Below are 14511 nucleotides of genomic sequence, written 5' to 3'. Positions count from 1 at the left end.
CCTGTGAAAATTCCTTCCTTCAGCTTTGCATGAGATAAATTTGGAAATATTTTCAGTAAATATGCAAATCCTCTGCTTTCTTTATCCAGTGCCTTAGTGAAATTCTTAATCAGTCCAAGATTGATATGTAAAGAGGGAAGAAAAACCTTTTGTGGATCAACCAATGGAACATATTTTACATTGCTTTTGCCGGGAAAATGTTCATCTCTCTTGTCCCAGTGTTGTACAATGTAGTGTTTGGCTGTTGCAAGACTATCCCACAAACACAGAAAATGACAGTATTTAGTGAAACCACCTTATAACCCAACAAGCAGTCCAATCACTTTGAGATCACCACAAATATTCCAACCATAGTCATTGTAACGTATAGCAGCAAGAATCTGGGACACATTATCGTAAGTTTCTTTCAGGCCAACAGCATGAACAAGAGGAATTGAGGGTAAAGGATTTCCATTATGAAGCAATACTGCTTTCAAATTTAGCTTTGACACAGCAATAAACAAATGCCATTCAGAGGTATTGTGATCAATGTTCAGTTCGTGCATAAGACCAACGACGTCTTTGCAGACACATGTTGTTTTCCATTGCAAAGTATCTTGAAAACTCTTCATTTTGCTTATGGTATATTGTAATGCTTGTACCTTTGGCGAGTAAGTTCCACTGTTGTAGTCTGGATCCGAGTAATTCAGCCTTCTCTTTGGGTAAGCCCAAGTCTCTGATCAAGTTGCTTAATTCTTCTTGTTCAATGTAGTGTGGGGCCTTTTCTTTTTCTGGCTCGTAGTTCAAATCATGTGAAGTACATGGTTCCGCGACATCTGGTAAAACGATTTCTTCTGTACCTTCATCACTACTTCCAATACACCAAGATTCTGGTGGCACAGGTACTGGTAGTTCTTTACTGCGTGGCACTGGCCTAATTGATAATGGGATATTTGGATATTTGATGCAGTGCTTGCTCTTTTTGGAAATACTTTTTATTTTTGTCATGCAGAAATAACAGTCATTGAAATGATTCTTGGGCTCATGCCACACCATAGGGACGGCAAAAAGTAATGCTCTCAGCTTGCCATATAACTACAGGCTTAAGTTTTTTTTTTTTTTTTTTGGTAGTTGTTGGCGCATCGGCATCTGTGGCCATAATGCCCCTCCCAAGGTTTTTGCAGTACTTTGATCCAAGCCCAAGGCGGGATTTGAACCCGCGACCTTTGGGTTGCCAGGTAGGTACTTTACCCACCCGGCTAGCCTGGTCAGCACCTTAAGTTCATTGTAAAAGTAATACAACAGATATGTAGAGCCCAATTTTTTTCTTGGTCACCAATCTTGCAGCCGAAGTACAATGAATATGCAACTTTTGTGGCATTGCATATTTTCTTCCTCTGAGTTTTTGGGATTAAGTGTCCACAGACATAGCAGAAGTTGTCTGGGTGATTGACAACTTCCGTGCTTTGTCTTCTCCATTTTAACAATGTATTAACCTAAAAACAGTAAAACCAATTGGTAAATTTGAACAGAAGGTGGATTCTTGTAAAGTAGTTTATCATATATATAGAACAGTTGAATGGTGTAATAAAATTAATAAAAATACTGACTTGTCTGGAAAAGTGCATCAAAATCAAAATACTATATTGCAAGAACAGTAGTGATGTACTTTTTGCTTAACTTTTAGCCCAATAAACAAAACCAACCAAAAGTTAATAAGTTTAGAAATTGTATTTCAAACAGTAATGATATCTTTGTACAGAATCCAGTTATCTCTCTATATCTTAAAACTGAGATGTGATAGGAAATTTTTATGATTGATTTTAAATACTATACATAAAACTTGACCAGAAACAACCATTGATTTGCTGGAGGTAAAAATCATGTTGGGTAGGGTAGTGTAGTGTTATCTTCAGAAATTGATCTTGTCAATGCTTCAACAGTGTGCTGCTGTCATCAGGGCCATGTGAACCATGTCAACTAAATATTAGTTTGCACCTCGTGAACTTTTCATTTTGTTTTCCATTTAAATGCTAGTCATTAATGTTGTTGTTATTTGGTTTTTAGGAGCATTAGCAACTAACGCCATATTGCTCCGAGGATATGCGGTGATCATTCTCTGACCTTTCCGCGTCCTCTATATTTGGTGGTTACGGCTCGAACCCCGGCCTAATCAAGAAGTGTGTGCTACGCACTGCCGCTCCTGCCCACCGAGGTGCCAGTCATTAATGTAACATACCATCATGAAAAATGGTTAGAAATGTGAAATTCCTAGGTGATGCACTTTCTTTGAACACCAGTGTGTGTGTGTGTGTGTACACACACACACACACACACACACACACACACACACCTATTTTGAACAGTCGTGCATTATTCGTCCTACACCACTATCAGGAACAGTGGTAGTGCTCTCCCAAAGTCATTCACAGTCGAGATAGGTGTGTGCTTGCATTTTGTTCTAATGAGACAAATTAATTTTTAAAAATTCCTGTATTAAAATTTATTTACATGACCTCTTCATATTAAATCTATTGCCAGAAATATTTTTCACAATTATAATGTTGTTTCTAACATACAGAAAGTGATGTCACAAAATTTTAAGCATCAACTAGAAAACTATGCTTCAAAGGCAAGGAGAGGAAAAAATAAAGTAAAAGATAAATAAAAAACTAAGTGCAGCATTTTTAAATGAAGTTCTAACTGCTTGGGGGTAGGGATATAGGCTTGTCATTTTAAAGACTGTGTATAAAACACTGTATTTAAAATGAGTTTGGTATAGTATAAAATTACTCTGCAGACATTTCCATTACTCTACAAGTGAAATTAAGTAGTTCATTAAGAATTACTTAATTTCACTTGTAGTTCTCCAAATTTCACTAATAACCAAAAAAAAAAAAAAAGATGACCAATGAGATGATTCAATCTCATTTTCAAAGCCATTTTACCTACCTCAACTAATTACTACTACATCTACTAAAATGCTGTTCACATATTCAGTATTGCTATTCTTACTTTTTTTTTTGAAACTTCAAAATCCACGTGCTGCAAATATGACCTCCTTTCTGAACTGGCACAGTTTAACAATCCGAGGGAAGAGAACATTTAATGAATCCTGCCCAACTAAATTCTAGCAGACTGTAACAGCCTCTGAAATGGGGGTTCTGGTGCGTGGAATTTCCATTGCGATTTAAACTCGACCATTCCTTATATGAATGACTTGTTTGTTTTAGGATTTTATGGCGCGTTAACGTATAATGCGCCAAGTCAAAATATATGAATGACATATATATATATGCTTGAAAACGAGAATAGAATACTCTTGAAACACTGCACTGAATATCATTTGTCCGCAGCCTTTCTGAAATTATTGACCAGTTTTTTCCTCCCAATGCAGTACTTTAAAGTTTATAATGAGAAAGAAGTGCAACATAGCCGATTATTGGTTTAACTGTTTGATCGAGTGAACTTATGAATTAGTAAATTCACTCGTGAATGAATTAGTGAATAATTCTTCGATTAATATTTTAAGTGATAATTTCCTTTACATTTTTTTTTTTATTTTTTAATTTATCATTATTTTATTTTGTTCTTGTTTTGACACAGATACAAGGAGAGGTGCGTAATCACTCTGGTGTCGTAAAAACAAGATATAAAGGTGTATTTGGTACAATCATTGCAATAGCTCAAAATGAAGGTCCAAGAAGTCTGTACAATGGCCTCTGTGCAGGACTGCAGAGGCAAATGTGTTTTGCATCCATCAGAATTGGTTTGTATGACTCAGTGAAGAATTACTACCAGCATTTTGGTGAGTATTGTCTTGAAAATAGTTCATAACTTCTTAAGAAAGAGCTTTTCACTTTTGGTGCTAATCTTTTTATTAAGAATCATTTTATATATAACAAAACAAAACAAGAATGAATGATAAAAAAAAAAACAATTTATCAGGATTCATTTAAAGAGTTTGAATCTAAATAATAAGTTAGTTAATGTAGGCAGTGTGGAAATCAATAGTAATATACGATTTTACTTTAAAAAGGGAGGAGCAAAAAAGCAATGACTTATGCACAAACCAGAGGCATCTTATTTCTGTGCATCATCCATATTGCCTATTCATTTTCTCCAATCGTAATATCCAGTGTTTTGGCATCTGGGGTGGATGAGAACTATCCAGTTATATTAAAGAAGGCAAGCAAACCCTTAGCCATAATTATGAGAGCATTCTTGGACTCAGGGGAGTTCCCCATGGACTGGAGATGTGCAAACGTATCCCCAATTCACAAAGGAGGATCAAAGGGTGACAAGTAATTACAGACCTGTTAGTTCTGTACTTCTGTTCCAGGTAAAATAATGGAGTCACTGGTTAAAGAAGCACTGCAGGATCATCTAGACAAGACTGCAGTAATAATTCAGACACAGCATGGGTTTTTTAAGGGAAAGTCTTGTCTGACAAAGTTTATTGGATACTATGATGTGGCTACAAAGGAACTGGATGCAAAAAATAATTTTGATATCATATACTTGGATTTCAGGATACTGTTATGCAAGGAAGACTACTGTACAAATTGGAGCAGTATGGTATTAAGGGCAAGTTGCGACAATGGATAAAAGTGTGGTTGATTGGGAGACGACAGAGAGTGGTAATCAATGAACGCCACTCTTCGTGGACTAATGTTATTAGTGGAGTCCCCCACGGTTCGGTGTTGGGCCCATTGTTGTTTTGTATATTTATCAATGATATTGATGAAGGTATATCATGCTTAATATCAAAGTTTGCAGATGATACTAGGGTTGGCAGGGTTCTTAATGACAGTAATGGCATTAAGGATCTAGAAAAGTTGAGAAGATGGGCAGACAACTAACATTGACAAATGCAAAGTACAGCATATAGGTAGAAGTAACCCCAGAGAAACATACCGCGTGGTACTACACTTAAGGTGGTAGAAAATGAAAAAGACCTGGGAGTAACTGTGCAGTCAGATATGAAGTTTTCTGAACAATGCAGACAGGCTGCCAGAGCAGGTCATGGGATATTATCAAAGATATATAGGAATTTTGTTAGCAGGGAAAAGGAGGTGATTATATCTTTGTATAAGGCAATGGTCAGGCCACACCTTGAGTACTGCATACAGGTCTGGAGGCCTAATTTTAGGAAGGATGTAGAGTTGCTTGAGCAAGTACAGAAAAGGGCTACAAGATCGGTGAGAGGAACAAAGGGGTTCTCTTACCAAGAAAGGCTTAAGTTCTGCAAATTGCGGTATCTGGAAACTAGGAACCTGTACTGTGATCAGGTTGAGGTGAATAAGGCCTGGAAGGGGTAGAGCAGGCTCAATTCTGATGGGATTCTTGCTCAGATTACGAACCTGACAGAGTATAAATTCAAATTGAGGAAACACAGTTGTAGAATAGATGTGCGGAAATTTGCCTTTAGCCAGCGGGTAGTTGATCGTTGGGACAAACTTCCATCTGTCGTTGTGGAAGTTGATAGTTTAAATAAATTTAAAGCTGAACTAGACAAACATTTGGAATGACCAGATGGGTGAAATGGGACAGTTTTTTTTTTTTTTTTTTTGGCTATTGCTACATAAGCTTTCTTTCTGGCATCGTATGCCTCTATTAATGCCAATGCTAATAAAAGACTGCTGTACAAACTGGCGAAATGTGACATTAAGGGCAAGTTACTTCCATGGTTAAAGTGATGGTTAAGTGGAAGAAAACAGAAAATTGGTACTTTAAGTTTAACATTGACAAATGCACTACCTTACATTTATCAGTACTCTGGGGTAGCAATAATGCCAGATTAACTTATTATCAATTGTGTGGTACTACACCCAATCAGGGTAGTGGAAAATGAAAAAGGCCTTGAGGTAACTGTGCAGTCAGACATGAAATTCTCAGAGAAGTGCAGACATGCTGCCAGGACAGCTCATAAGGTTTTGTCAATGATATACAGAAGCTTCACTAGCAGGAATAAGGAGATGATTATCCGTTTTTATAAGGCCATGGTTAGGCCACATCTTGAATACTGTATACAGGTCTGGAAACCTCACTTTAGAAAAGATGCAGACCTTACAGAACAGGTGCAGAGAAGGGCAACCAGACTGGTGAAGTGAACAAAAGGGATGCTTTTACCTAGAAAGTAGTAGGCACCATTTCTTCAAATTGCAGCATCTCATGACTAGGCACCTGCAGGCAGATCTGATCGAGATGTTTAAAGCTTTAAACTAGAGGAGGCAACTAGAGGGAGTAATACTCTTGATTTGATTATCAGCAGTGATTCTTCATGCATTAAGAATTTGCAGATAAACGAATAGGTGGCAGTGATCAGTGTGCTGAGGTGGGATTTGCTCAAGGAGGTAACTACCATTAGGGGTAAAGGGAAGGGTTATTGCTTCCGTAAAGGCGACTACGATGGACTGAGACAGTATTTAAATTCTATACAGTGGGACCAACTCATGATGTTACCAACAGCAAATTCAAAATGGGAAGCATTCAAAGAACTTATCTTGGAAGCTACTAGGCTTTACATACCAATTAAGAAATATTGCTCAAGGTTTAGGCCAAAATGGATGTCAGTTGAACTAATGAGGCATATGGCAGAGAAGAAAAATGCATGGGATACTTACAAATTAACACATGACACAGAAGCCTATGATGGATACAAGTTGATATGCAACCAAGTTACAAAGGAGGTTAGGCAGGCAAAGGCAGATTACGAGAAATCCGTGGCAAGGGATGCAAAGAAAAACAGCAAAGAGTTCTTTACTTATGTTAACTCTAGAAGGAAGGGGATGAATCAGATTGGTCCACTTGATATTGATGGGTCAACTGTTGATGATCCTGCTCAGGTAGCTAACAAACTAAATGAATATTTTGCATCGACATTCACACATGAGGAGTTATTCAGCAAGGGGAATGCCAGAGGTGTATTCAACTCTAGCAGTAAGCTACAAAATCTTGAAATAACTGGGAGTAAAGTGGAGGAGAAACTGTTGAAGATAAACACAGGAAAGGCACCTGGGGTGGATGGGATCTATCCAGTTATATTAAAGGAGGCAGCAAAGGAAGTAAGCAAACCCTTAGCCATAATTATGAGAGCTTCCTTGGACTCAGGGGAGGTACCCATAGACTGGAAATGTGCAAATGTGACCCCAATTCACAAAGGAGGATCAAAGGCTGACACAAGTAATTATAGACCTGTGAGCTTAACTTCTGTTCCAGGAAAATTAATGGAGGCACTGGTTAAAGAAGCACTGCAGGATCATTTAGACAAGACTTCAGTTATAGCTCAGACACAGCATGGTTTTGTTAAGGGGAAGTCTTGCCTGACCAACTTGATTGGATATTATGATGCAGTCACAAAGGAACTGGATGTAGGGAATAACTTTGATATTATATACTTGGATCTTAGAAAGGCTTTTGATACTGTTGCACATGGAAGACTGCTACACAAATTGGAGCAGTGTGACATTGGAGGCAAATTGCTGCTATGGATAAAGGGGTGGTTGAGGGGGAGAAGACAGAGAGTGGTAATCAATGGACACCGCTCATCGTGGACTAATGTTATTAGTGGAGTCCCTCAGGGCTCAGTGTTGGGTCCATTATTGTTTTCTGTATTTATAAATGATATTGATGATGGTATATCAAGCTTAATGTCCAAGTTTGCAGATGATACAAAGGTTGGCAGGGTTGTCAAGGACACTACTGACACTATGCTGCTGCAACAGGATCTGGAAAGGTTGAGCAGATGGGCTGAGAGGTGGCAAATGAAGTTTAACATTGACAAATGTAAAGTACTACACATGGGAAACAGCAACCCCAGAACAACGTATCAACTCTGTGGTACTACACTGACAGTGGTAGAGAATGAAAGGGACTTGGGGGTGGTTGTGCAGGTAGATATGAAGTTCTCTGAGCAGTGCAGACGGGCTGCAAGAGTAGCTCATGGAGTATTGTCAATGATATACAGGAATTTTTCCAGCAGGGATAAGGAGGTGATTATTCCATTGTATAAGGCAATGGTCAGGCCACACCTAGAATACTGTATACAGGTCTGGAGGCCTCATTTCAAGAAGGATGTAGAGCTGCTGGAACGAGTACAGAGAAGGGCAACAAGATTAGTGAATGGAACAAAGGGGTGCTCTTACGAAGAAAGGCTTAAGTTTTGCAAATTACAGTGTCTGGAGACTAGGCACCAGCGAGGTGACCTGATAGAGGTGGATAAAGCCTTGAATGGTTTAAGCATGCTCAATGCTGATGGGATTCTTCCTCTAGCTCAGAAAAATCACCTGAGAGGGCATAAATTCAAATTGAGGAAAGACAGATGTAGGATAGACGTGAGGAAATTTGCCTTTAGCCAGCAGGTGGTTGGTTGGTGGAACAGACTTCCATCCCTTGTGGTGGAGGTTGATAGCCTAAATAAGTTTAAGGCTCAGCTGGACAGGTATTTGGAACGAACAGAGGGGTGAAGTGGAAGTGGGTTTTTTTTTTTTTTTGGCTGATACTGCATAAGCTTGCTTTCTTGCATCAAATGCCTCTACTAATGCTAATGCTAATGCTAAATGGATTGCACAGGCTCAGTGTTAATGGCATTCTTCCATCTGCTGAGACTACACATGAGGGGGCATAAATTCAAGTTGAGGAAGAATAGTTGCAGGATAGATGTGCAGAAGTTTGCTTTCAGCCAGCGGTGTGTGAATAAATTCATGGAAGAACTACACAAAATCTTGGAGAATATGGATGGGTGAACTGTGTATTTTTTTTTTTTTTTTTTTTTTTTTTGGCTGATGCTATATAAGCTTGCTTTCTTGCATCATTTGCCATTATTACTATTGTGTCTTATTTAAAAGGGGAAAAAATTTTAATTTTACATTATGTTTTTACATGTTTATTCAGGTGATGTTTGGTCTGAGTTCAAGAGGGAGTGAGTCACAGGCAAATGATGAGCAAGTACAAATGTGTCAGTATTATGAATGATATTAGGAATGACAGGTGTACCAGACTGGTGTATTGTACTGGATTCTCATCGTAAACAGGTTCCCCCCCTCCCAATTATGACTAGTTAGTTGGCAACCTAGGTTTGAAGCCTCCCGGTGCCTTGCTGATGCCATGCTGTTTCCTTTTACTTAAGCAGCATGGCATGTGATGCTGACACTGGTTTCATCTGACCTGATCAGTGTAGAATAAGCATAGATGGTAATCAGTATCCCCACTTAAGCACTCTGGCTCTAAGTCTTTAATTTCCTTACTTCCCCAGGACCATGCCCACTTCTTTTCCCACCCCTCTTAACCTCCTCCCAGTAGGCTCTACCACCCTAAACACTTTCTACTCTTAACTGTCCCCCCCATGTAAGGCAAGTTGCCCTCTCTGTCACTTTATTTTCTAATGCCTGGTGGAAGTATTCTTACTGTCTGCTTTCTTCACCTTCCCCACAACTGAAGTTCATCCAATCAGAGATCTTACCCTATTATCTATCCCACCTTCATGTGGTTATGGATGGGCAATGGGGGGGAAGGGTATTCCAAGGGTCCCACAGCTAAGCGGCCAGATAACCAACAGACCAACATAATCCCACAAAATGACACAAACCACACAATTATACACATTATCTTGCTTTCAAAGTTTGTATTGTGTCACAAATTACATCACTGAATTGGAGGAACCTCCCAGTGCCACAAGACTATCTTAATAAATGCTATAAACTGCACATGATACCCCTCCTCCACTTTGCACAGCTGCTTGATCATATTTAGTGGTCACGCAAACTTGAACCACAATTTAAACATTATACTTGGCTATGTCAGATTAAAACAAAACTTCTGTAACACTTTCTATTTTATGAATTATAGTTTCTTGTATATGGCTTTGAATTTCATATAATTATAACATTTTTATTTCCCCATATTGCAGTTTCGGATTGTGTAGCACAAGGTAATGTCGGCATACGTATTCTGGCTGGAGTGACTACAGGAGGACTGTCAGTGATATTTGCTCAACCAACAGACGTAGTAAAGATACGGATGCAAGCTCAGATCAGTGGTGCACCCACACGTTATGAAGGAACAATACATGCTTATCGCACTATTGCTGCTGACGAGGGAATTCGTGGACTCTGGAAAGGTAAGAGGTTGATTTGAAAGTTGCTATCTAACATAACTTCTATTGGTGTCACTACACTAAATTTTTAATATGCAGCTCATTTATCATACACATCAGGGTAGCAATATCATCTAGTAGAAGTGATTCATTCTGTGATCTGTGCTAAAACCTGCTTATAAGGAGTATGTACCTAACAGAGACTAGTTCATGACAGCACACTATTCTCTGCAATTTTTAATAGAAATAAATAAAACATTAAAAAATAAATAAAATATACACTATTTTTTCAAATATTACAGAAAATAACATTGGTTAACTCATTAACTTTAATCATTATATCAATAAAACCACTAAATACAACATTAAAGAAAAGTAACAATACATTGTTTCAGTCCAGATCTGGTACTCATCTCTGAAATAGCTCCTACTTCAAGAGAAATGGAGTATGAAGTTGGAGCTTACTGCATGGTACTGAGCAGTGCTGGCTCAAGGCTATATGGTGCCCCTAGGCCACACTGGCTGATGCCATCCCCTCCTGCTGATGTGAAGATTTTCATTTTTTAGAATGATTAATTTTAAATTTTATTTATTTACAAAAAGTAAATTATATACAATAATAACACTAAATTTAAAATAAAACTCTTCATAAAAACTTCAAGGTATAGGGAGCATTGCTGCCCCCTAAACCTTGGCATCCCTAGGCCAGTGCCTACTTAGCCTTACTCTAAAGCTGGCCCTGGTACTGAGATTATTTCAACCTGTAAATAGGGCCCATTATCACAATTTTTTGAGATGTCTAGCATTTTCTGCAGTCCATTTGAATGAAGATGCCCCCATTTGAACTTAAAAAAACATTGAACCTTGTACTGGATGATTTTTTATTCATCATACCATTTTATTCACCTGAACAATGAACAATACTGTTTAGAAACAGAAATTAAACACAAATTATATTTAGCAGTTTATGGAAATTTATGCCACAATATGCACAGTGAGTTCCCCACGTTTATCAATATCGCAGTCAGTGTGAAGAAGATGCTCAGTTTTCTCCAATGCAGAAAAAAATTTTTGATTGCGTCTTCACTCAGGAATGGTTCGTTGAAAGACTGTTTCTGAATTTTTGAATTATCTTTCAGACAATCCAAAGATAAAAATTAGAGTTTAAATCAGATGACACTGGAAGTGGTGCCAGTCCTTTGCATACATGTTACAGCAGTAATTAGAAACCACCCCAAAATTTTCATCCAGGAACTCCAGCAGTATGGGACCTCACACAGTCTTGTTGAAACCAACCATCATCCACTTCAATGCCATAGCCACACAAAAATGGCATAATTTCCCCCGATGACTGAGGTAGACATCACTTATATTTGCATCAACCAACTGAATACGGTGTTCCTTCACATTGGCCATTAGTAGCTGGCTGAGCTGAATTTTGTAAAGCTATGCAAAGAAGACTTTGATAAATCTTCCTTACTGTGCTTTAAGACATCCTCATCTTTTAAAAAAATTTACAAAAACCCTTAATTGGGCTTCGCAGCAAGGTATCCCTGAGCTTCTTAAATTATCTTTGGAGTTCTTAATGGCAATCAGACTGCATTATTTTTTTGTAACACTGCCTGTTCTCACAAACTGATCCACTAAACTCAACACTGTTTGGTTTGCTGGTCCATCACATGTGCCACAGTGTTGTCAGTATCTTCTTTGAGCAGAAAGAATTGAATTCCCATTCTTTAGTATTCCTTAAGAACAAACACTTTTGCTTAATCTTGTATGCTGCCATTTTCATCACTTCAGGAGAATATTCAATATTGCCAACCAAATCTCCAAACCATTCTCTATAGTGAAATGAAGTTCTTGGTATGAAAATTTGAAACTTGCAAAATAGCAAAGAAAAGAAACAGAACAATAAATAAACAAAAATAAATACCCACCCTATACAATGAGATTGAATTTCATTAAGAACACAAATGGTAGAGAAGATAAGTGCATGGGATGCATACAAATTATCAGATGATTCAGCAGCCTATGGTGGATATAAATTAGCCATTAATCAAATGGGCCTGTACCAAATATCTTTTCAATCCAATCCTTCACACACACACACACACACACACACACACACACACACACACACACACACACACACACACACACACACACACACACACACACACACACACATTCTTTGTTACTTTGCTGGCCTTCTCAGGCAAAACTACCAAACTCATTGGCTGCTATTTCCTTAGCCAAAGGACCAATTTATCTTTCTTATGTTCAGCAATACAAAATTTAAGGGAAAATCTTGCCTAACCAATGACTGGATACTAGGATGTGGTCACAAAGGAACTGGATGCAGGGAATAACTTTGATATCATATATTTGGATCTTAGAAAAGCCTTTGATACTGTTGCAAATGGAAGACTACTGCACAAATTGGAGCAGTGTGGCATTGGAGGTAAATTGCTGCTATGGATAAAGGGATGGTTGAGTGGGAGAAGACAGAGAGTGGTAATCAATGGACACTGCTCATCGTGGACTAATGTTATTAGTGGAGTATTTGGTCCATTGTTGTTTTCTGTATTTATAAATGATATTGATGATGGTATATCAAGCTTAATGTCCAAGTTTGCAGACGATACGAAGGTTGGCAGAGTTATTAAGACACTAATGACAGTACCCTGCTGCAACAGATCTAGAAAAGTTGAGCAGATGGGCTGAGAGGTGGCAAATGAAGTTTAACATTGACAAATGTAAAGTACTACATATGGGAAGCAGCAACCCCAGAGTGATGTAACAACTCTGTGGTACTACACTGACAGTGGTAGAGAATGAAAAGGACCTGGGGGTAATTGTGCAGGCAGATATGAAGTTTTCTGAGCAGTGCAGATGGGCTGCAAGAGTAGTGCATAGTGTCTTGTCAATGATATACAAGAATTTTTCTAGCAGGGATAAGGAGGTGATTATTCCCTTGTATAAGGCAATGGTCAGGCCACACCTAGAGTACTGTATACAGGTCTGGAGGCCTCATTCCAAGAAGGATGCAGAGCTGCTGGAGCGAGTACAGAGAAGGGCAACAAGATTAGTGAATGGAACAAAGGGGTACTCTTAGGAAGAAAGGCTTAAGTTTTGAAAATTACAGTGTCTGGAGACTAGGCACCAATGAGGTGATCTAATAGAGGTGTATAAAGCCTTGAATGGTCTGAGCATGCTCAATGCTGATGGGATTCTTCCTCTTGCTCAGAATAATCACCTGAGAGGGCATAAATTCAAATTGAGGAAAGACAGATGTAGGATAGATGTGTGGAAATTTGCCTTTAGGCAGCAGGTAGTTGGTTGGTGGAACAGACTTCCATCCCTTGTTGTGGAAGTTGATAGCCTAAATAAATTTAACACTCAGCTGGACAAGTATTTCGAACAAATGGAGGGGTGAAATGGGAGTGGGTTTTTTTTTTTTTTTTTTTGGCTGATGCTGCATAAGCTTCCTTTCTTGCATCATATGCCTCTACTAATGCTACTACTAATCTCTGGAGTCACTCTTGGACTATATTCTGTTGCTAGTTCTCTCCTTAAAACAAGGCTCTTGCTTCTGGAACACCTTTCTGGCCATCCATTTAGACTTTCTTCACACTTTATAGCACTTTACATCTAAGCACTTGCGCTTTCTCATCATATTTTCTTTCTTAACCTTTTTCCATCACTTCACTTCTATTAATTACCCACTGTGCCGGCCCTTTTCTCACTCCCCTTCCAAAATCTGTCTCACCACACTCCTTTACCAAAACTACCACACTTCACAATTTTTTTATCTCTTCATCCTATTCACACACCTCTCTCTCTCTCTCTCTCTCTCCGAACTCGACCAGGACTTTCTTCCAACCACCTCAAAAATCTCTCTCTGTCCCTCTTCTCTCCTCATGTTTCTTCTTTTTGTTCCAACAGTCCCTCTTTTTTCTGGACCAATCACCAACAATCTCTTTCAGCATCTATTTTCTTATTTGTTAAGGTCTCAGTCTTTGCTCTTAACGTGTCCTGCATGGCCGGGCCATCCTTCCCCAGAAGTACAAGCGATGTTTTCGGAGCTACCTCCATCAGCTACTTTCTTTAATAGCCACTCTTTTATTATTATTTTTATTATTATTATTAGCTATATGATGCAAAGAAGCCTGAGGCTTATGCTGCACCAGCCAAAAAAAAAAAAAAAAAAAAATTTCAGAGTTACCCAGAGAGAAATAGAGATGGGGGCGGTGGGAATCACCAAGAGAGAGAAGGATGATGATATCCAGCTCAGGATATCCTGGGTGTGCCAAGCCCAAACTCACCAGGTGCGAGCCCCTGGGATCCCTTAATCCTTTTTTCCATGCTCTTTGCCAGACCTAGCTGCCCTTCAGTTTTCAATGGTGTTGCAGGATCAGTCACTTTGTACCCACCGA

General features: G+C 38.7%; 1 protein-coding gene across 1 annotated transcript in view; it reads left to right on the top strand.

Moving 5' to 3' along the window:
- Positions 1-14511, top strand: part of LOC150084552 (dicarboxylate carrier UCP2-like) — a 196877-nt gene that overhangs the window by 149444 nt on the left and 32922 nt on the right. The window contains exons 4-5 of the mRNA XM_090376485.1: positions 3586-3787; positions 9890-10099. Coding sequence (XP_090232611.1) covers positions 3586-3787; positions 9890-10099 — 412 coding nt within the window. The remainder of the gene's footprint in view (positions 1-3585; positions 3788-9889; positions 10100-14511) is intronic.

This window comes from Mastigoproctus giganteus, chromosome 6, assembly GCF_048544385.1.
Source record: "Mastigoproctus giganteus isolate SK-2022 chromosome 6, ASM4854438v1, whole genome shotgun sequence".
Taxonomy (NCBI): Eukaryota; Metazoa; Arthropoda; class Arachnida; order Uropygi; family Thelyphonidae; genus Mastigoproctus; species Mastigoproctus giganteus.
The sequence above is the reverse complement of the archived record's forward strand: the minus strand, read 5'-3'. Positions and strand labels throughout refer to the sequence as shown.